This window comes from Pseudopodoces humilis, chromosome 8, assembly GCF_049639895.1.
Source record: "Pseudopodoces humilis isolate 2021_Gansu_Grassland_sample_001 chromosome 8, ASM4963989v1, whole genome shotgun sequence".
NCBI classification, from domain to species: domain Eukaryota; kingdom Metazoa; phylum Chordata; class Aves; order Passeriformes; family Paridae; genus Pseudopodoces; species Pseudopodoces humilis.
The window spans coordinates 16,277,161-16,299,163 of record NC_142207.1 but is presented as its reverse complement, the minus strand read 5'-3'; the positions used below and the strand labels follow the sequence as shown (position 1 = coordinate 16,299,163).

The 22,003-nt window shown below is 40.7% G+C and overlaps 1 protein-coding gene across 3 annotated transcripts in view; it reads left to right on the top strand.

The window, feature by feature from the left end:
• RBMS1 (RNA binding motif single stranded interacting protein 1) overlaps positions 1-22,003 on the top strand; it is a 141,738-nt gene that overhangs the window by 42,176 nt on the left and 77,559 nt on the right. Inside the window, exon 1 of one of the 3 annotated variants that reach the window (XM_014249446.2) lies at positions 9,763-10,051. The exons of the other annotated variants lie outside the window; for them this stretch is intronic. Coding sequence (XP_014104921.1) covers positions 9,989-10,051 — 63 coding nt within the window. The 5' untranslated portion in view covers positions 9,763-9,988. Of the gene's footprint in view, positions 1-9,762; positions 10,052-22,003 lie in introns of those variants that run through there. 3 annotated transcript variants of the gene reach the window in all.

The window sequence follows — 22,003 nt, the reverse complement described above, 5'->3', positions numbered from 1 at the left end:
AATTCTGATGAAAATTCTTCTTGAGTTGTGAAACAGTGGGCTCTACTCAGAAAACAATCTAGAATTCCTTGGATGCAAAATGTATTTTTTCACTTAGCGCAGAATGTGATTTATATAACATCTCAGCTGACATGATCTGACATGTTTTTATGAATTCCTTTGCAAGGCAAAAGTGCCTCTAGTTGCAATTTATAGTAATGAGACTGTCTGCTGTAGAGTGACTGATTACAATGAAGGTATAAGAAGCAGGCATGTTTGCCTTTCCAACTCATTACCCTTTCCTTGTTTCTCAAGTACTAAGTCCATGTTCTGGAGCAGTGGTGTCTGTGGGTCTCCAAAAGCATTCTGTTTGTCCAAACACATTTTTGTGTACTTCCCCAAATATAGTCAGATGGTACTTTGGACTGGAGTTCAGCTAATGGGGTTGAGTACTATATCTGACAGATAAATTTGAAAAATATAACAAAGCTCCATCTGTAAACAAATTATGTGAACAAACATGTAAATACATGAGAAATTTTCAATGATCTTTAGAATAGTGAATGGCAAATTTTGTCTTAGGGTCAAAAGCAATATTACGATAGTGCCCGGTTTTCTTCATTATGTACTTATGGATTATATGAAGGGACAAGTGGACCGGATCCTAAGTGGGCAGTTGTTTGCTTGTGGTTTTGATGGATAAGGAGCAAAAAAAAGCCTGATGTGTGTGCATGGGCATATATTCACAGTTTCATGTTAAAATACTATTGAGAAAATTATCCAAATTTAAATCCTGGTAGAAGAAGATAATCTATTTCCTCCTAGTAAATACTTAAAGAAAGTTCCCATAGCTATTTGCTGAAATAATTTTTGTCTTAGAGCCCCATTCAGCAAACACAGCTGGGAGTTTTGCTCTTCTGAGAAATGAGTGTAGCAAGCTGTACTTACAAGCACGGAAACATTGTGAAGATCTGGCCCCTGGGGAGCTTAGTGCAAAACTCTTTTTGAGCATCCCAGAATGGAGAAAATCCTGACTATGCAGAGCCTCTGACAGAAGCTGCATTAGTGGAAGATAGGGGGAGGAGTTGGCAAGGCAGTGAAGAACTTCAAAGAACACTGGAACTAGGGGCGAAAGTTCAGTCTAATTCTTCTGTTATCTGAACTCACTCACCCACCTCTCTTGCAGCGCATCTGCATAACATGTCTGGGGTCTGGTTGTTGCAATAAGTTCACTTTTCTGGAATAGCACTAGAGATGTATTGTTAAAAAGATGGTTTTCAGTGAAAATGTTTTGAGTAAATTTCCATGTGGGAGGCCTAGACTAAGCGAAGCCACCCAGCCTCCTCCCAGGAGGGACACACACCTTCCCACCTCGTCTTCCCCCAGCTATGTGTTCCTGCCACTTAACTTGTGATGGTCTAGTTGGACACCTCAGTGACCCAACTTAGCTCCCTGCCATGGCAGAAAGAAAAGCTGCTGGGTTAGTGACTTGAATCAGTTAGCAAAAGGAACAGTGGATTAAGCAAAGGGCTTATAACCACGAAGCTCAGAGCTGGAGGTGGGAAAGGAGTAGAAGCTTTCGTCCTTTTCAGCATCTCTGAGCATTAAAGGTATTGAGGAATAAACTCAGTAAATCACAAAAGCACAGTGTAAGTGCTTTCATTCTGGGTGAAATCTGGGACTTGATGGTAAATCTATTGATCAGACCAGGATTTAATTTCAGGTTTTATCTTTGATTTATGTGCATTGATATTCATGAGCAGATCTTTGAAATATGGTTGTGCAGTATCTGATAAATACTTTGAATCCAACTCAAGAGAATGTGTTGAAAACAACTCTAAGAATCTATTTACCTAAATAAATGTAAAACTTAATTATGATGCAATAAAATATTTTCCCACCATGATTTGTGCTTCTGCCAGCCCATGACACTTAATATGGAACATTAGTAAATAAGTCTATGAGTTACTCCCAGAAATAAATTGTCCTAGCCATCTTGATTAATTTACTGATTGCTGAACATAAATATTCAAATCAAATCTGAATTTAAATTACAAAGACTCAAATGCTGACAGTGAAGACAGAGACTTGGGGTAGCAATATAGTTGGTTGCTAGTTTAGCTCAGAGTAGAAGAGCCAGAAACCCTCTGTTTGCAGCTGATGGATAGACTGCGTGTCAAAAGATGGCTTTGGTGTTCAGCTCCTGCTTATCACCTGTCTGTGGTACATCAACCACACCCTACGCCTTCAGGATGCTATAGCCCTTAGGGGAAGGGCTGCATCAGCAGGAGCTGTACCCTTCTTTCACCTCTGAGGGTGGGCTGTGCAGGTTACTGGGGCATGGGGAAACTTCCAATGCCAACGCTGAATGCCTTGTTTGTGGAGGTCTTTCATTGCCATGACCATGAGCCAGATGACCTGTATAAGCACTGAATTTACATGGGCAGAAAATTTTTTCGTGTTCTGAAGATGCATCTGTTGATCATTTTGTTCTGTGCTATATTGATGTTGTGGAGGTGCTGCACATGTAGCAAGTACACAATTTCAAAACTCAGAGGGGTAGATCATGTACTTTTAGAGGAAAAATACAATTTACAGCTTCTTTGGCAGACTGAAATGCGTAATGCCCCTCAGAAATGTAAGCTATTCCAGGTACTTCAGGACTATTCTATCAAAGTTTATGTAGATATTTTTATTTTAAAGATATTGAAAATGAGATAAGATTAAGGCTCATTATTGAACGTTTGCTTAACTTCTGACACATTACTTTGTTTCTTCACTTTGTACTCTAAATTAGATCATTAAGATCAGATTGTGCATTATAAACAAACACCTTTCTGTTTATAGGTGATTATAAAACAAACACAGAGGGTAAAGGCTGTAATTTTGAAACAGATAAAAATTTATATGTCCCTTTGAAATCTTCATGTAAATTAGTTTCTCACACCCCAGCCGGGATGATGTCAATGGACCCCACAGAGCTGGTATGGTGTTGATGGTGTTCTCAGGGGAGTTGGAGCACTGTAAAGACATTTGCAGGTCAGAAATGAAGTTAATTGACAGGGAAATGTGTGAAGACAGGAAAAATTTGCACAGTGCTTATCAGTGGGTAGAGCTGTCAGTTCTTCACTTGACTACTAGTATTTGTCGAACAAACACGACAGGACTGAGTTTCAGGGAATGGGAAAAAAAAAAGCAAGAAGAGTCATCTTAGGGCAACAGCTTTGGAAAGAGTGGTGTTTCGTGGTTTTGTTCCACGGTACCCACATGTATGCACCTACTGTACACAGTCCCCAGTCTGGCCCGTCGCTGTGCCTGTGAGACTGCTGTCTGCAGCAGAGCTTTGCACAACAGAACCTGCTCTGGCTTTTCCTCAGGTGTTCTTCAAGCCCATGCTTGAGTGTACAAGCCTGATTTTGCACTAGTGATGACAACTCCATCTTTTTGATGTATCATATCATACGTGACTTTCTCTGTCTTCTTCCTTTTTTTTCCATGTGTGTTATGATTCCTGCCTGCTCCTTGTTGGATTAGTACCAAATCTGCTTACAATTGCAAATAGTGCCTGTTTCATTCAAGGCTTCAAAATGTATGTCCCTATTTATAGATGTGTAAAGACCAGGCAAGAGGCTGAATTTTTTTTTATATAGCAGCAGTGCACTGACAAATCTGAAGCTGTTTCTTGGCCTTAGATACCGAAAAAACAAGACGCAAAGGAATAAAATTTATGTCTGGCCAATTTGTGGTCACACCTTCCACTTTAACCATTGTTCAGTGATTTATCTTTTCATTTTCATTAACTGTTTTCAATCTTTAAACAGATTTTAATTGTAGGAGTCTTTTAATATTTTCTTTCTTATTTCTAAAATTCTCATGAAATAGTAACCATTCAATCCTGGTTAATATGGTGAATAATGTCATCCAAGAAAACCCAGCACACCAAAATTGAACATACTGTGGCTAGAAAGAGCCTGTTTTCTGGTTAAGAAAGAAGAATATGTTACCCTGCTTTAGAGCCCCACAAAGCAAAGTTTTAGAAAGAATGTTTGTGTATTTCCAGATTTTGCTTCATCTTTTATTAATATCTGTATTAAAATGTAAATATGTAAATATAGAAAAATCAAATAGCTGCATGAAATCATTGTTTCCTAGAAAATGCTTAGCAAATATTTTTGCTTTCTTTTTCTATTGTTCCATAATGTTTTTCTGCACAAAATGTAAAAATACACAGTCAAAAAAACATGTCAAAAGAGTAAGCTATTCTTAGAAGTCTCTGTTAAAAAATAAATATTATTCAATATAATGTTGATGAACTTTCTACATAGTTAATAGCAAAACAGAAAAAACAATAGGCTTTATCATTTTGGACAGACTTTATTATTTTATTCTACAATATATTCGGCAACTGTTTACACACTTTGTTTTTTAGTTTCAAACAAGTGTCTGGTGTCATTATCAGGCTAATGGCAGAAATTAGATCTTTAAGCATCATTTCAGTTCATTCCACAAATGAGGATTGGATTTTGTCTTGTTTTTTAATTACTGATTATGAGCAGCCTCCTTAAATTTCTCTTACATATTAGTCCTTTACGGTAATTATGTTTCATACTTGTGCTTCCCAGAATATACAGGATATATTTAGGAAGGGGATTTGTTTGACAGTGGAAATGCTTCTATAAAGAAGTATATCGTCATGTCTTTGAAATAATAAATAGTGCTTTCTATAATATAAAATGCTGGCATGGCATTAACAGGAGATTGTGTTGCTCACTATGTTCATATTCTTAATACCAGTCATCAGTGAAGGAATGGCAACAATTATGTATAATTGTGCAATTTATATTAAGTGTCTTTCCAAGAACATTTAAGGAAGCATGGAAGGAATGAACAGCAAGCCAAAATGAATAGGAGTCAAAGCATGTCACTGGAAGTGCAACCCCAGTGGCCACATCAGATGCATTCTGCGAGCACTGCAGGGAGCAGAGGACTGCTGTTTTTTCACAGTGAGCTGTTGGATTTAGGGGAAAAGCCTCTGCAGTATAGGTGATGGGAAGATCAGAGACAGATTGGAAGACTCCCAGAGAATGAGCTGATGCATTCAGATGAAAAAAAATCTATCACAGTGATTGTGCACACATATTTTATTATGAATGATAATATGCCGGTTTTTTTGTTTCTACTGTGGAGTATAAGTAATTTGATACTTTGGTACCAGTGTTTGAAATAGTACAGCTGGAAAAGATTATTTGTTTTCCCTTTTCAGATCATCATGGAGATTTTTTTCTTATTGTTGAATATATTCATGTGTTTATTTTGAAAACTGCATTCTTAAACAACAGCTCCTCATTGTGTATGCAGTACCTCACTCTTAGCAGATCATATACTTCTGCAGAAGTCATTGTTTCATAGTAATTTTCTTTTTCTAGTAAAAAAAAAATTATGGAAGATTTGATATATAAGGTGATTGGCATGTTCACAACATCACTATGTCTCATTTCTACTGACCTCTCCTCATCCTCACTTAGCTAGATACAGATTTCTTTCATTACCTGCATACTGGGAATACTTAAATAAAAACAATTAATTATGAGATAACTTATCTCTGAAGGAGCCTCCCATGTAATGAAGTTTACTCTGTTCCTTTGCTGTTAGAAATTCTTTTCATGCTTTCAGTTCTGATAGATTAATTTAAGCCAAAAATTAAAAATCTGCCTCTGTATGATACTCAGCTTCACATATCCCTTTATTAACACTTTACAGGAAATGCTTGATATCTCTCAAAGTTCAGCCCTGCATTCTGTTTCCTTGGCTTGCAAGTATTTTTGCATTGTTGTGGCTCAGCTTCCTGCCTACTTTAGTTTTTATCTTTCTCCATATGATGAGAGGATGGATGCTCAGAGAACTGAGCTTTGTGGCAACAGTCTCCTCAATACCCTCAAGGTGGGGAAATGAGGTGTCCACAGTCACTTTTCCACTAATGGGTCTTCAGAAGACCCTGAAGTGGTCAGGAGAGCAGAGCTGAAGGAAATTCATGAGATCCAGTTTGGACTCAGACTGTAAGTTTCCCATTTAAAGCAGATCCAGGGCTGAGAGACCATCTGTCCTACAGAGGCACTGAATGCCCTGAGGGGAAATAGCTACTTTGGTTGAATTTTGAGATAAGTAAGGGAAGCCATGAATTTGATTTAGAACAGCAATGGAAAAGTAGCAGCTTAAATGCATAGAACTGTTTTTAAAATAATGGCTTTGTTTTGCTAATCTACTATTTGTTAAGATTGATAAACATTACTGGAAAGATTCTTGAGTTCTTTCAGTTGTTTCCAGGTTTCCAGCCAGGTCTTTCTTTCTGTATTTACACCATCTCCCTGCAAACCTACAAGCAAACAAACAAAACAGAACACGTAAATTGCTGCACTGTATTTCCAAAATGCACCAGAGCTGCTCATAAGTTTTCCTTTTTTTTTCCTGAATAAGCAACTCTGGGTAATTTAAAGAAGCTCTGAATGATTTATAGAGGCACTCTTAGACCCTGTGGTCACCCTTTTCCCACAGGATTAAAAGGAATTGCTCATTTATAACTGCAAGCAGCAATATGCCTGGCTACCTGCAAGTCTGTTAACACCTGTTGTATGCAGTTAATAACAAAGTCCTTGAAAATATGATTTTTATGATAACATTTGCATACATTTTGTAGATTAGGCGTCTCAGTTTTGGCATTGCTAATTCAGTAAGACTGAGACTGTTCTTTGAAAACAAAGCATGCTTCTAGCATCTCAGAAAATATGTAGGAAAACTGTTGTCAGTACCTGAACTGACATATCACTGCACAAGTACTGAGAAGTCCAGACATTTCCCTTGAGCTTTATCAACATAATCTCAAATACAGGGTTTTACAAAGGAATAATTTTGTCTATGTTCTGGAGTAAGAACAAAGCAGCTTTTCCATATGAGCATAGCTTCAGATTGGAAGGGACCTCAGGGGATCTCTTGTCCAACCTCCAACCCAAAGCAGCATCAGCAAAAAGATCAGGTCAGGTTACTTTGGGCTGTATGCATTCTGGTCTTGAAAATGCTAAAGAATGGAGAGTGCACAGCTCTCAGAGCAATGTTTGGCTGTCTTGATGTCCAGTCAGAAACTCTATTGCTTCAGTCTAGCTCTGCTGTCCCTTTCTCTCCAGACACACTGCTGTAAGGAGTCTGGTTCTGTATTCTTGATAACATTGTCAAATCTATTGGAAGGCAGCTATTCCCTGTTTGAGACAAAAATGGAGACAGATTACTCAAGCCTTTTAAAAAGAACAGATAATGTTGATAGGCACATTAGCACTTAGGAAATTATATCAAGTTTTCTTTCCAGAAAATTATGTAATGAGTTCTTCCTTAACAAAAATAAATAATCAAATAATGTTAGATTATGATCTTGTAGATGTTTACAGGATTATATTTGTTGTTATGTGTTTTCCTAATATGTTAGGAAAGAGTACTGGTAACAGAGAGAAATGTGCCACATACTGAATCTAAGAGAGGGAAATCATGTCCAAGTCACAAGAAGCCTTGGAACAAGTGACAGCAGAGAGGACAAGACTGCAGCGTTTCAGATATTGCTATTGAATATTCTTGAGAGCCTTCCCTGGTATGACAGTGACTGAGACCAAATCGAGCATATAGTGTTTACATCCCTCCAGCCTCTTCCCTGGGGGATGGGGCAGGAAGAGGAGAGGAAAGGAAGCAAGGGATGATTGATGGCTTTTGAAAAGCTTTTCCTTGTGAGGGGAAGGTGTGGTCAGTATACACATCTCCAGCTAACAAAACCTTCCCTAAGTAGAGCAGATGTAAGCTTTGTCACCCCTTTGGGGTGACTGCAACACCATCCAGAAAATATTTTTCTTGTTTTTCAGTTGAGACTAGAGATTTGAACAGGAGAAGTAGCCTGTCACTGTTCCAGTTTGTACTGCTTTAAGACAGTTCTTCAGCAATGAGTCTGATTGTGATATCTGTGACCAAGGGGCTGAAATAAGTAAGACTGGAGCAGATTGACTGCTCTGTGTGGTACATCTCAGGAAAGCATGAGCACACAGCTACATTTCTGTCAAATTAAGCCACAGGTACATGAACACATTAAGCAAATATAATCTGATACTGCTGCCAAAACAAGCACTCATATCCACCCTCTTGCCCTTGCCCATTTTTGCTCACTGTTACCCCCTCCATTACACTGGCACAAGCAGCAGCACAGCCACACACTGAACACAACAAAGGAAATGATCTGGAGAAAAATTTACCTAATCAGAGGAAAAAAAAAAAAAAAAAAAGGGTTTCACCCAGAATCAATTGCTGAACTGTTGCTCTTTCAGCATTGATGCCAACTGATATGTTGCGAAGCAGGCATGAGGCCTTAACCAGACCAAGGAATCTGAATTTATCCTAGCATTAAGCCTCTGTGCTAGCTTTATGCCAGCAGTGGGAATACAAATGTTGCATGATCCAACATGAAGTTAGGGTAGTACAGACAGACAGTACCTGACCTGACATAAAGTCTGCTGGTACAAATTTATTCCATCAAATATTTTCCAGTGCCAGTGATCACCATGTGGCTGCAGTGATTTTCATCCAGTACTAGTAGACCATAAACTTGTGTTATCAAATCAAGGCCAAACGGAATGACATCCATTTTAGGACTTGAAAGAGGGAAAAAAGGGAAAGTTATGCAGAATGTAGTCCTGCCAAGTGTTGATGCTTTCCTGTCGTTCACTGTATTCAGAAGGGCTCTGATCTGTAGTAGCAGTATATTAGGATACCAAAATACTTATTTTTAGGGAAGTCTGTAATTGAAGATTATACATTTTTGTGAATATTAGCATTGTCAGATATTATTTGGCTTTTCAGTAATGAACTACCTGGCAATTTTCTGTTTCTTCCCAGCAGTTTCCCATGGCCGTGTTGGGGTGTATGGGATCGGGGCCACCGTATTGTCAGAAAGAGGAAGAGAAACCAAAAGGTGCCTGATGATGCATATCCGTGACAGAAGTTCTTCTACAGTGTCACTGATCAGTCAGTGGTCTGACAGAGCAGTAGCTCTGGACTTTCTTAGAAATTAGATTGTCAACATCAGTGGGTAATGTAAATACAGTAATATAAACAGTGCAGATTACCAGGAGTGAAGTTGGGAACTCCTTGTCTCCGTATGTCCCAGTCTTACAGCCTCAGAACTGTAACGTTTACTAGGCCTAAATTTCGTGAAGAAACTTAAGAATTTCCCCTCGCTTCCCAAAAGCTGCCTTGAGGCGCTGGAGAGGGCTGTGACCGGATGTTCCTCCCCCCTCCCCATCCCTAGTCAAGAAAAACTTAAAGAGAGTTTAAGGGCGCAGTGTTTATCGCCTCGGAGCGGTCAGCCCCGCAGTCGGGGGGTGTCCGGGGCGCGGCAGTCCCCGCCGCAGCGGGGATGCCCCGCTCCGGCCGCTCGGGGGTCGGGACCCCGCCGGGCGCGCCCCGCGGCGGAATGCGCGGCACGCGGGCCCGCCGCCCCCCCGCCCCCCTCTCAGGCGCAACCATTGCGCGGCGCGGGGGGGTCCGCGCCCGCCGCCCCGCACCGCGCCTCCCCTGGCGCCGCGCCCCGCTCCGCGCCCCCCTCCCCGCGCAGGACGGGGCGGGGCGCGAGCACCGCGCCCGCTGCGCGCTTCCCGCCGCGGCTCGGCGCCCCGCCGCCCGCTCCCCCCCCCTGCTGGGCGGTGGTTGAGGCCGGCGGGAGGTGGGGCCGGGCCGGGCTGGGCTGGGGCAGCCGGCGGCGGTCAGCGGGGGCCCGTGGATGGCAGCCTGGGCGGCCGCCGCGGGGTAGGGTAGGCGCGGAGCGGTGCCGGGCAGGGCGGGGGCCGAGCGGAGGGTTCGAGGAGCCGCAGCCGGCGGAGAAGGCACGGAGGCGGAGAGCGCCCTGCAGCCCCGCCGCGCCGCAGCCCGGCGGCCGCCAAAGTTGCTCCCCATCCCGAGGGGGAGCGGGGGATCAGGCGGGGCGATGATCTTCCCCAGCAGCAACAGCAGCGCGGCGGGCGGCGGTCGGACCCCCTATCGGAAGCAGGTAAGGGAGGGGGTGTGTGGGTTTGTGGCTCCCCCGCGTTCCCCCCGCAGCCCCGGGGTGCTGGGGGAGGAGTGGGGAGAGGGTGGCGACCGACTTGCAGCCTGCTCGCTTCTCGAGAGCTGGGATTTGAAAAAAAGAAACTATTTATTTATTAATTTAATTAATTAATTTTATTTATTTATTTATTTTAAAGCTCCTCTTAGGAGCCGCGCCGTGACCTTGGCGAGTGCCGGGGCGGCCGCCGGCGGGTCACCTTCCCGGGGCGTGCGGGGCGGTGCGGGGCGGCCGCCGGGGGCCGGGCGGTGCCGGCCCCGCCGGGCTCGGCAACAGGTTAGAAAGGACCCAATGTCGCAACAGCGAAACTTGGGGCTGGGTGTTTTTCGCTCGGCGTGAAATGAGCGAGGGAATCCGGGCGCAGTTTTTCTTTCAAACAACCCTCCAGAAAACCTCTGCCGCCTTTCGGGTGCGCCCCAGCTTCCCCCGAGGGGGACACAGAGGGGTACCCTGTGACGTTTTATGGGCAGAGAGATCTCTGTGATAAGCTCGGAGCACTCGCATCTATGGAGCTGTACCGAAAGAGTTATTTCTTTGTTTGTTTGTTTAGTCGCTGGAAATAAAATATTTGAAATAGTTGCGTTACAGCCTTGCTGGACCGTTTGTCTTCGGCTGCACTTTTTTTGCACACAAGATGCAATGTTGGTATTAATCTTACATTATTTACTGCTTAGTGTATTATTTTTCATTGACTTTTCGATTAAATTAAAAAAGGATACGAAAAAACCTCACTTTTTAAGTTACTGGGAAAGCGTGCTCTGTGTGTGTGTGCCAGAGGGTAAATGGAGTAGAGGTCACTGACAAGCTACCGGCTTGACAAAGCATGCCAAAAATACTATGGCAGGCTTCTTTCCAGGTGAGAAAAAAATCCTTCCGTGTCTGCTGCCCCTAGTAGCTGAAACAAGTAATTTGATGGGTTCAGTCAGCAATACTGGGGAAGTTTGTCCTATTTTGCTTGGGGTCAGAATGCATTAAGGGTAGAAATAGGAAATCGGGTATCACTGATGCACACAGTGAAAGGTTTCATATAAATAATGAGGACATAGGTTTGGAAATTTTGAACTCTTGGTGCATTGTTGGGATGACACATGATTCATGTGGCTAATCTGCATGACAGTGAAAGTTAGACTCTCATATTTTCTTGAAGCTTAAGTAAAAAATGCTGTTTCCTTTCTCCTCCCTGTTATTTTATAGAAATATCTTTTTGATAAGAATCACTGGTGTGTTATCTCAGCAGTGCTCTGCAGATGCTGCCCAGCAGTGCATGGAGTTATCTTTGCATCTTGTACTCAGAGTGTTCAAGTCCATACATAACAAAACATGCTTATTGTGCGTGCTGGTTTTGGTTTGTTGTTAATAAATGTCCTGGATACGCCCATGCTGATCATCTTGTCTGGTGCTCCTGCATACTTTATAAATGAAGGCAGTACATCAGATACTATTTCGTGCTCTCCCTGAGAGGACCATTAATCAAGGAAGGCCCCATGTGTGGCTGTGCAGTGTGTCGGGTTCGGGGCAGGGTGTTGGCAGGAGCCGAGGGCAATGGGGCCAGGCCTCGTGCTGGCAGGGCTGTGTTTTATGTGCGGATGTGAGTTTGCCTGCTGGTCTGGAGCAGGCTGATAAGATGCTCTTCTTTTCACAGTGCGCTCCTTAGATTCAAAGAGCTAAAAGGGCTGGCTGAATGAGAAAAACAAACAGACCCTTTTCCCCCAATAGGCAGAGAAAGAAATGAATGCAGGGGTATTATGTGGGCTTAAGACCCTGGGTACCAAAGGTTTCTTTTGTTAGTGTGTAGCTATTCTCTGCTCAAACACTTCCTACATAAGGAGCCAGGGTTTGTGCTTTTCTCCAGTTAAGTCCATGGAAAACTCCTATTAACTTCATTCATGTAGACCAACGTCGATTAGCAATTGGCTTTCTGATCTCCCTTTCTCTCAGACTTCACCTGCAGGGGTGAGCTGATCTCAAACCATGCTGAAGAGTGCTGCAAGCCTAATTTTTCAACCCTTGATCATTAAGAAAAGTTGAGATTAAGTCTCTGTATGCTCTGTGTAACCCATATTCAGACGATTGTGTTGTAGTTTAGCTTCAGCTGAGACACTAGGTACTGTTAGTGTAGGAAAAGTTGTCAGCCAGTGTCTCTAAAAGGAGTAACTGGATTTCCTGTGCTAACAGTGTGTAGTATGTGAAGCTGAAACAATTTTAAGTAACTTGTAAGAGAAATTAATTTTTTTTAAGCAGCTTGTATGTCTCTTGGTATTTTAATACATATCAGAATAATAAAAGAACACTTCATGTTTAGTGCTATCCTGTTTAATTTTTAAGAGTTCATAGCAGATTCAGCTGAAAAAAATGAGTGATTAAATAATAAAAGGCAAGGCGACACTACCTGATTTATTTTTCAGGCATTGTAATATAATGTGTATTTTGACCTTAATTTAAAACATTGACAAAATGCCATATAGATAGAGTACGTTCAAATCTTTACCTCTACTGTCTTTTTGTTTTCCCAAATAACTATGTTTGTTTTATAAACAAATCTGTGCTTATAATATTATGTTTGTTACCTGTTGTATCTACACTGTGCAACTCAGGCATGTAGGAGTGAGTCAACACTGTCTATTTCAGGTCAGATTTGATTGGCCTGATCATCTCTCTTCTAGAGTACTTGTAAGAATACTAAAATGTGGTCTCTGCTCAAAAGGGTTTCCTGCATTATGGGCAGACAGGCATATTAAAAATACTGTTACCAGGCTTAAAATTGAGATGTTGCTTAAATGAGTGACAGCTCATCTGAGAATTAATTTGAAATGCAGATGTAGGTCTTGTTAAAGAATGAAAGCCATGCAATATCTGCAGTAATAATTTATCACAACACTCACAGCCATACATCCTGTCTGAAAAAGCTAGATGTAAGCTAATACTTTGCTATCAAGGTTACTTGAGCTATTGCAAAGAATGCAGGTGTGTGCATCTGTAATGAAAACAAAATGACATACAATAAACTGCTTAATACAGGCTTTTTTAGCTCTTGGTTTGTTGAGAACAAGATGATTTTCTGTCCCTCCTCCCACTTTTGTCATTCTCATGTAAATCGGGAGGCGCTCCTCTGAAGTAAATATTTCTACACTCTGTAAAATTATCGTAAATGGAAAATTAGGCTTTCTCCTGCCATCTGCTCTTTGAATCTACAGAGCTATTCGAGCTATTTGATTAGGGATTTTAAATTGCTTTGTGCAGGGAGGTTCCTCTGCTCTCAGGTTTCTCGAAGAGGAAGCCAGAAGCAGCTCTGGAGGCCTTCGAAGGAGGCGAGTGCAGGGTCCTACCAGCACAGCCTGGGTGCTCAGCCCAGTGTCTCTGCCTTTTAACAGCTTTGCCCAGTAACAGTGGTTCTTGTCACATTTTGATGAGTGTAATGTTTATCTCGCCAGCATAAGGAGATTTACATAGTTTGCTGCTTTCGAGTAGATTAACTGGGTGTAGCTGCATGTGAGGAATTTAACACTGATTTGATGTTTGGCCTCGGGGGGGAGGGGGGACAGACAAAATTTCTGATCAATCTTTTCATGTAGCTCTGTTAATAACAAGTGTTGTGTCGCAGGTCGGGCTTTCTAAAAGTTGAAGGTTAAGGTGGGTTTCTAAGGACAGCTACATGGAGAAAGCTTTTGCCAATCTCGGGCTAAAAGTGCAGATTAGCCTTTCATTCTACCTATAGGTTTAACCTATCAAGAAGCTACACCTGTAATCCTTTACGATTTCCCAGTTGGCGCTGTGTGTGGTGTCTGTGTGTGTGAGAAGGAACCTCATTAAACTTACAAGACCTTGGCATGGTCATAACTCAAAACATGCAGCTCCATGGAGCAGTCTGTGCCCAGAGGGATTTGACAGGACACCTCCTGTGTGTATGGATGGGGCTGCGGCGGGGGAGGCTGAGGTGCCTACGATTGAGCAGGTATCTGTGGTTACAGAAATAAATGGGATTAGTTTCTCTTTCTTTCTCTCAGCCCTACAAGAATTGTAATTTTGTATCACTGGCTTGAGGTGACAGACTCTATTTCCCTTTACATTGTATACAATGTTAAAGAGTGTACCTTGGTTTCACAAAACTGAACTCCTGCATTAAGCACCAGCTACTTTAATTTTTTAAGTGCATGTATGAGATTGTTTGTGAAGTTCTACTTCATTCTCAAGGGAGCAAAACTATTCAGTCAGTGGGTTTCTATACTTGTACCAAAACTTGAATGAAAGAAGTAAAAAGGAAATAACCATATCTTGTTCAGGCATGATGTTATAGATTTTGAAAAGTGATATAATTCTCTTATCTGTATTTGGAAATTTGAAGTTTTTGTTTAGTATTTCTAATGGAGTGAACAATTATGTTTTTGTCTCTTTGGAAATGTTATTGTTTAAAGTATGTCTTTGCCATTTAGTTTCACATGGAAGGGAAGATAGAAGTCTGTGTCTTGAACATCTGCTGTTTTGTTTTGAGTTCATTTTTTCCCCCTGAAACTTCTAACTGTTAAAAAAATTGCTTGAGTTAACACATTTCAGAAGAGTTAGATCCTTTAAACTGTAACTGCTGGCAGGGAGGAGAGGGGAAGGAAGGAAGGGAGTGGAAAATCCTTTCCTGAGAGCTTGAGATGACTCCTAAAACATCCGCACAGTGCTGCAACCAAGTAAATAAAAATAATTATCATTTGACTTTATAACTGTTTTGGTCTGCATTTTTTTCCCCCTTTTAAATTTGTGGTTGAAATTGACCTTTGCTTGTTGCACGAGATGGTGTCTAAGAAAAGAAGTCAATGGAGACTAGGAACCTCTGGTGGATTTCCCCCGTGGATCTGTTTCCAACTTCTTATGAATGCTTTTCTCCTTTTCTAGAGCCAGTTCTTTTAAAATGTCTTACCTGGGTGACAGTGTGAAGGCTTACAAATCTGTAATCCTAATGAAGAGGTGCATGGCGATGTTTTAATCTTGGAAAAAGTGTTGATCAGAAGTATTCTAGAAAGCCAACAAAAGCACATTTCAAAGTTCTTGTTGAAGTAATTGTGAGTTATTTTGCATACGTTTCAGAATTGCAGTGTACTGTGGTAATTATAACAGCCCTGCAGAAGCCACTGTATTTGCAGCTTCCTGATGCAACAGGAAAGGGAAGGGATGAGTTAGAAATAGAGGAGAAACGAGGAGGGGAACCATGGATTAGATAAGCACAAGCCTCCTAACCCAGCAACTTAGGAAACACACACACAACAAAAAAATCATGTGCTGTAAGGGCTGGTTACTGTGATTAGCACAGCTTGAGCTGTTTGCCTCAAGAGACTGCAGTTAAGGCAGTGTAGCTGCAGCTGTGTATTGACTCACAAAGTAGTTTTAAACTGCAGTTGAAGTAATTGAATGCTGGTGAGAGATTGTTTTAAACAAATTCAAGATTACCTAGGTTTCTGGCAGTTTGAGTTAGTTTATGTCTAGAAATTTAAATTTAATAATTTATTACTGTTTAAGTCAATTGATTTTTACCAGTAAAACTCTGTACCAATTTTAAGACTTAACCTATGCACTAAGATGTGTGGGCTTAAAGTTATCTAGCAATTATTTTAAGTCTTACAAGCTCTTCAAAGCAAAAAGGTAGCTGCAACATTTCAAAAATGGGGTTTTTTTGGAATTCATGGTATAGTGTAAGGATATATCAGCTCTAGGGTCTGTTGAAAAATAATAGCTGACAGCTACAGAAATTGTATAAATATATAATAATATGATTTATAATAATACCTTTTTGTTCTTATATCCTCATAAAAGCCATGTTGTACACTTAACTGTGATTGTTTAGGAAATCACTGGTGCGTGTGTTGTTTAAAGTATTCTGCTCTAGAAAAATGATGTGTCAAACAGAGTGGGCATTTAGAATTTACATATTTGACAGAATTGTAGAATTTTGTGAGGTTGCATTGGAAACAAACACTGGAAAGCCTCATTTGGGCTTCATTTTCCTTTGCTGAAGAACAGCAGAAACACCAGAAAAATCAAGCTTTGTCTAGCCTGATGCTTACTTGCTTGTGAAATGAAATGCTTCTTAACTGAAACTAAATATATGTAACTTTATTTCACCATTGATTCTGTTTCTTTACAGGGTCTCTTATTGGCAGTGGCCAATTGTGGCCAACGCCATCTTATTGTGTGAGGTTTTTTTGCTTAGATGAGAAGGGGATTTATTTCTTTCCTTCTATTGTTTTCTGTCCTTTAATGTCAGAATCTTCTCTACCATATGATGCTTTGTTCAATGAAGTGGAAGCATGAGTTGTTTGGTTAACTACAGATCATATATTCTGTCATTTGGGTACTACAGCATAACAATGTTAGAGTTCAGTCCTTTAGGATAGTCAAGGTATGTGTGTGGCACTTCCATTTTTACTGTGCTTGAGGAATGAAATCTAAGGATTCAGGTGTGAGTTTGGATGACTATTACAAAGGAGCTTTTCTTAGGATTGTTTGTCACTGCAGGGCATTTTTCATGCCTGTGGCCTTAGCAGCTCCCAGGAAGGCTGCTGCAACTTGGTGAAGGATTATCCAGTTATCTTGGAAGACCTGAAGCAGTGTTCATAGATTCTTGGCTACTCTGAGGTGATTCACAATCCTGCTTTAAGGTTTACTTTACCCAAACAGAAACTTGTATCAAGTTGTACTTGTGCCACTGCAACAATCCAGAATCACTCCAAACACCAGGCAGGCAAGGGTAAAATGAAATGGAGATCCTTGTTAACAAGTCCACAGATAAAAATACAGAATTCTTAAAACAGAGAAATGAAAAGAAATCCCAAACAAAATAGTGGTACAGGAGCTGGAAGTTTTCTTTACTTTATATGCAAGCATGTGGCACACAACCTTCAGTCTTCTCAGGGAGACTGGTTGTTGTCCAACCCTGTCACCTCAAGTTGTGGTTGGGGAAGAGACTCTGATTTAAGGCTCTGTATTTCTCTGTATTTTATTTGTACTTTACCCACTTGAAGGGTAAGTGTTAGATACTGCTTTTTATTTTTTAAGTCAATGATGCCTCTTTCAGCAGACCATAGGTTGTTTTTTCCTGCTTTGGAAGCAGTGATTTCACTTGGGCATCCCCAGGTGCAATGCTGCCTGCCCAGGCTTTGGAGTGCTCTTCAGCTGAGCACTAAAGAGATGGTTGGTGTGTTGCAAAGGAAATCCCATGTGAATGGGAGTGAAATGATGAAGGAATTTCAGGTCTTACAGTGTTTTTCTTTCTTCCCTGCCTATGTGTACAATTTGCTAATAATGCTTTTAACAGTTGTGCAGCAGATACTTTGGAGGGCTACTATGGGACTGGGGGAGACCCTGTCACTCCAGGTGCTGCAGGTGACTGGCAGGTGTGTGTCAGCTGTGTGCCCACCTTTGAGCACAGCCACGGTGACCCATTTGGAATTGTTTGTATTGCCACATGCATGTGCATTGGTCTGGCTTAGCTTCGCTAATCGCTTAGCCAAGGTTTTAAATAACCTATTACAACATGAAACTCTTTGAAGTATGTAGTGTAGAAGTAACATACAGTACAGGTCTGTGTTAACTCGGCCCCCTGTGGCTGTGCTGAGGGAGGGGAGGGACACGGCGGGTGTGCCCTGCCCTGGCCAGGGTGGTACCTCCTGCGAGCCCGGGAAAGCAGCAGCCACACTGAGTAAACCTGGACTTTGGCTGAGCCAGCACACAGTTCCATGGATTTCTGTCTGGTATGAAAGCAACCACCAGCAGACAAGATCCTTTTGAAGTGGTCTGTCGTTCAGATGAGTTCAAGAAGAGTTCTAAAATTGTGGGTCTGAATGTTAAGACTCTTGCTTATGCCAGTGCACATTTACATAGCTGGTGGTGCCACTGCATGGGGTGAGATTGCTGACATCAAAAAGTTCTTATTGAGACAGAGTACCAGAAGACTTCTGAATTTCCCCAATGAGAAACCCGAGCTGAGTAGTTGGTATATGATGGGGTTAAACTCACATTCAGAAGAATCGAATGGTATTTAAATTGCTTTAATATTATTCCACCCAATCTATTTGGCTTCCATGATCCTCTATAGTATTTGTGCTTATTTAAAAGTACTTCTGTGTAATTTGGAAAAAAACATTTCAGATAGGTATTAAACACGATTGCTTTAACCTTTGAAATAGAGACATTTTTTGGCTTTTATTTATCATTCCAGGAGATACATCTTTGAATGCTACCTGTAAGAAACACTTACCAAAACTGGGGTTTAAGAAAAGTGTTTCACTTCAACAAAAATAAAAATGATGAGATTTCTGTATTGTTGGAGGGTAACAATGCGTCCAATGCACATGTATACATGTAAACATTCCAGAATCAGGGGCATTTTTTGAGATGAGAGAGATAGTTATATCCTACAGTACTGAGGAGCTATAGAATACATTTGAAATCTTCAGTAATTTTAATGGTGAAGAATATGAAGATGAAATTCAGTATATAGAATTTCAGCTAGTTAAAGGTGCTTGTGATACCTAGGGCACACTGTGGCACCAGTAGAAGAATGCAGGGGCTTTTTAGTTTTTTTGAAGTGCTCTAAAAACTGTCTCTATTCCCAGTTACAATATTCTTCAATGCTGTGGAGGCTAATGCAAGATGGAAATGGTTAAGGAAGTCATTGTTTCAGCATTAGGTCAATATTTTAATTGCTGTAGTGACAAAATCATGTTAACTTTGGAAGCAGACTTTGTCAGATTGCCATCAAACAAACTGTTCTTAGATTTGTCAGGTGTGGAGTGTCGTGGTCTCAGAAGTCACTGAAGGCTGTAGACTGGTGCAGTCATTATAAAGGGCACTCTGGCTTTTCACGTAACTGTTCTTTACGTATTCTGGTAAGTTGTTGGGAATTCCCTGCTCTGAAGCTTGTGACAATTTGGTGCTTTCTGGTTTAATGTTTCTGCTGAAACTTTATTATTGTTTCAATATTATTAATGTATGGTTTAGTGTTTCAGTATGTTAGATGGTGTAAAGAAACTTCTAGCCTATCTGTGTCTTATCCTTCTATCAAAAGACATTATTTTGGTGTGACACTTCTGTTGACCCTCTTTCAAAATGACTAAATCCATTTCTACCTTCTTCATTCCCTGAAATAAGTGCTGTGTTGTGTCATTGTCCTGGGTAATAGTAAAAGTCCCAGGTCAGCCACACCCATAAAGGTTATTCATAAGGATTAAGATGGTGACCTGAAGTTCAAAATGATCCTGTCACTAATATTTTGGATAATCTTGACTAAGTCATTAAGGTTTGACTCTTCAAAAGGTAGTTGCTAATATTAGTTTCCTACATCTCAGATTTTGCACAGAAATATGACACTTGCAAGTGGTTCAAATACTACAGCAATTACGACCAAATATCTTGAAAAAAATTATTTATATGCACATGCACACATACCTACATAGATGTCTATGTTTGTCTATCCCCTGAAGCTCAGGATAGAGCAGATTATTTGGACTGATACAACTGTGTTCAAGTTCTGCCTGTCACGTACTAAGTAGTTTCTTTATGGTCTATGAGAACATTAATCTGAATGCTATTATTGCTATTTCCAGATACAGCAATGGCAAGGTTCATTTTGGCAAGAAACTGGACTCTTGAAACTATATAAAACTCTAGTTAGCAATAGGTAAGTTTATTTCTAAGCAGATGTTTCTTGGGCAGAAAGGCAGTCAACCATGAAAGTATTACTAAGAACAGGAATAACTCCCTGAAGTTCAGTGGCTTAGATTTTACAGAAGTTTAGTCTAGTTATCTTGAGTGGTTTTATGGCCTTATCTTTCCTATGAAATGCACTTCCTTAGGGTTTAGAGTTTTTTTCCCCCCCTTTTTTTTTTTTAAACTGGGAAGTCCTTGTTCCAGTATTCTGTTGTTCCATTTGAATTTTGAAATCAAATTAAATTGCATAAATTCAAAATTCAAATATTTGGTGGTTTTTTGGTTTTGTTTTGGGGTTTTTTGGTCTTTTTTTTTTTTTTTTTAAGGAAATGCAAAACATGGTCATTAAATTTATGGTGACTTGTGAACAAATGCTGGTGTACAAGGTTGTTAGTGTTAAACATCCAACTGCTGTGCAGTTGGATAAGCTGCAAAGGTAGAATTACTGCTAAGGAAAGTGCAGCTGAACATTCTTATTGAAGATGTGATTCCTTGAAATTGTCCAGTGTGAGACAAACCTGAAAGCAGTTGCTGAGCACTGGGGTTGTGCAGTAAGCAGAGACAAGTGATTAATTTATCTTAAAAAGTTAGCCATTGGCTAGGCAGATTCCACTTCCCCTGTAGTGTTTTAAAGTTAATTATCAATTCCAGATGTACTTACTAGAAGTATTTTCCTTCATCTGTTACTTTCTGGTGCGTTCAGAGGTATGAATCCTCAGTTGAATTCTTGTACCAAGGGTAAGAACATGTCTGTTATAGTTGTGGATGAGTTGGGCTCTGTGCCCAGATGAACCGGTTTATTCCTGACTAGTGTTTGTCATCTATCCATACATAGCACCAGATATGGTTCAAGCCACGTGTCCCTTCACCACCCAGAGGTGATGTGGGCTGTCTCCCACAGGTGCTGCAGCTGTTGTGCCAGCTGTGCTGATGCATGGCCTGCTGGCTGCTGGGGCTCCTGAACACTTTGGTGGTCACTGTGAGTGCTCCTTAGATCATCTGTGCTTGTAGCTGTAGCCACTCACATGTCTGAGTCAGACTCTTACCTGCACTGCCATGACCAGTTCTGCCTAGCAGTTGAATTTCTCATATATTATTAATGTTGTATTGGTAGTATGTCTGGAAGCTTTCCTAGGTGTTATCTAATTCTTGTGTTTTCTCATTTCAGAATTGACAATGATTCATTGTGCAGTCAGACATTCCCCCAGCAGCTATTTGGATGCACCAAGGAATGGCATCCTGCATTTGCTTAGCATACAGCTGCTAAATCTTTGTAATTCATCTTCAGAACTAAGTTTCTGGGTCTAAAAGGGTTTGTTCACTATCATACACTGTGAAGTCATGAACATTTTAATTTTAGAATACATCATATTGTATTGCTTGACTTTGTGACGTCTGAATGATATTCTTAACCACTTAAAACTGCTTTTCTCTCAGATTTCAAAATCTGAGTTAAAAAGTAGCTGCAGAAGTTAGAACAGTGGTTTGCAAAAGAAAAAAAACGTTTTGTCTCTTGGTTCAAAGCAAGAGTGAAATTTTAAATAAGAACGCAATATGCAATAAAAATTGATGAAGGCTGTGGAAGTGACTTAGAATAACTCTTCTGTTTGTGTGATTCAATAAAAATTGCAGCTATAAAGAACAGGAAATGATAAAGTAATAACGTGGGTTTTTTTTTTAATTTGATGCACAAGGACTTTGGACAAGATTGTCATTTGTAAAAAGTCAGCAGCCAAAAATATTGGATCTAAGAAGTGATAAGCATCTACCAAAACATCATCCTTTAAAGAATGAGAAAAGACTGACTTGGGTTTGTTTCAGTTCAGGCTGTAAGGAAAATCTGACCCTAAGGCCAGAGCAGCATTGCTGCATGTGTTATGTACACAGGATTTCACTTACTTTTAGCAGACATGTTTCGGCATGTTGATTGTTGCCTTACTTCTAAGACTCAGCCAGAGGTACCACGTGTGTTTGCTGCAGTTGTCTTGCTTTGTGTATGAAAAACTAATATTGAATTAGTTCCAGATTGTTTGACACCTTAATGCTGTTTTGTTACCATTTTCATGAGTCAGCACCATTGGTAAATGAAACAGTCTGAACTTCCTTTTTTTTTTTTTTTTTAAATTCTCCTTTTTCTTTTGATGAGCAAGGGGGAGACACCTGGAGGAAGAGTAAGAAGCCTTAGGGGCAAGGATGCTGTTTTTTAGA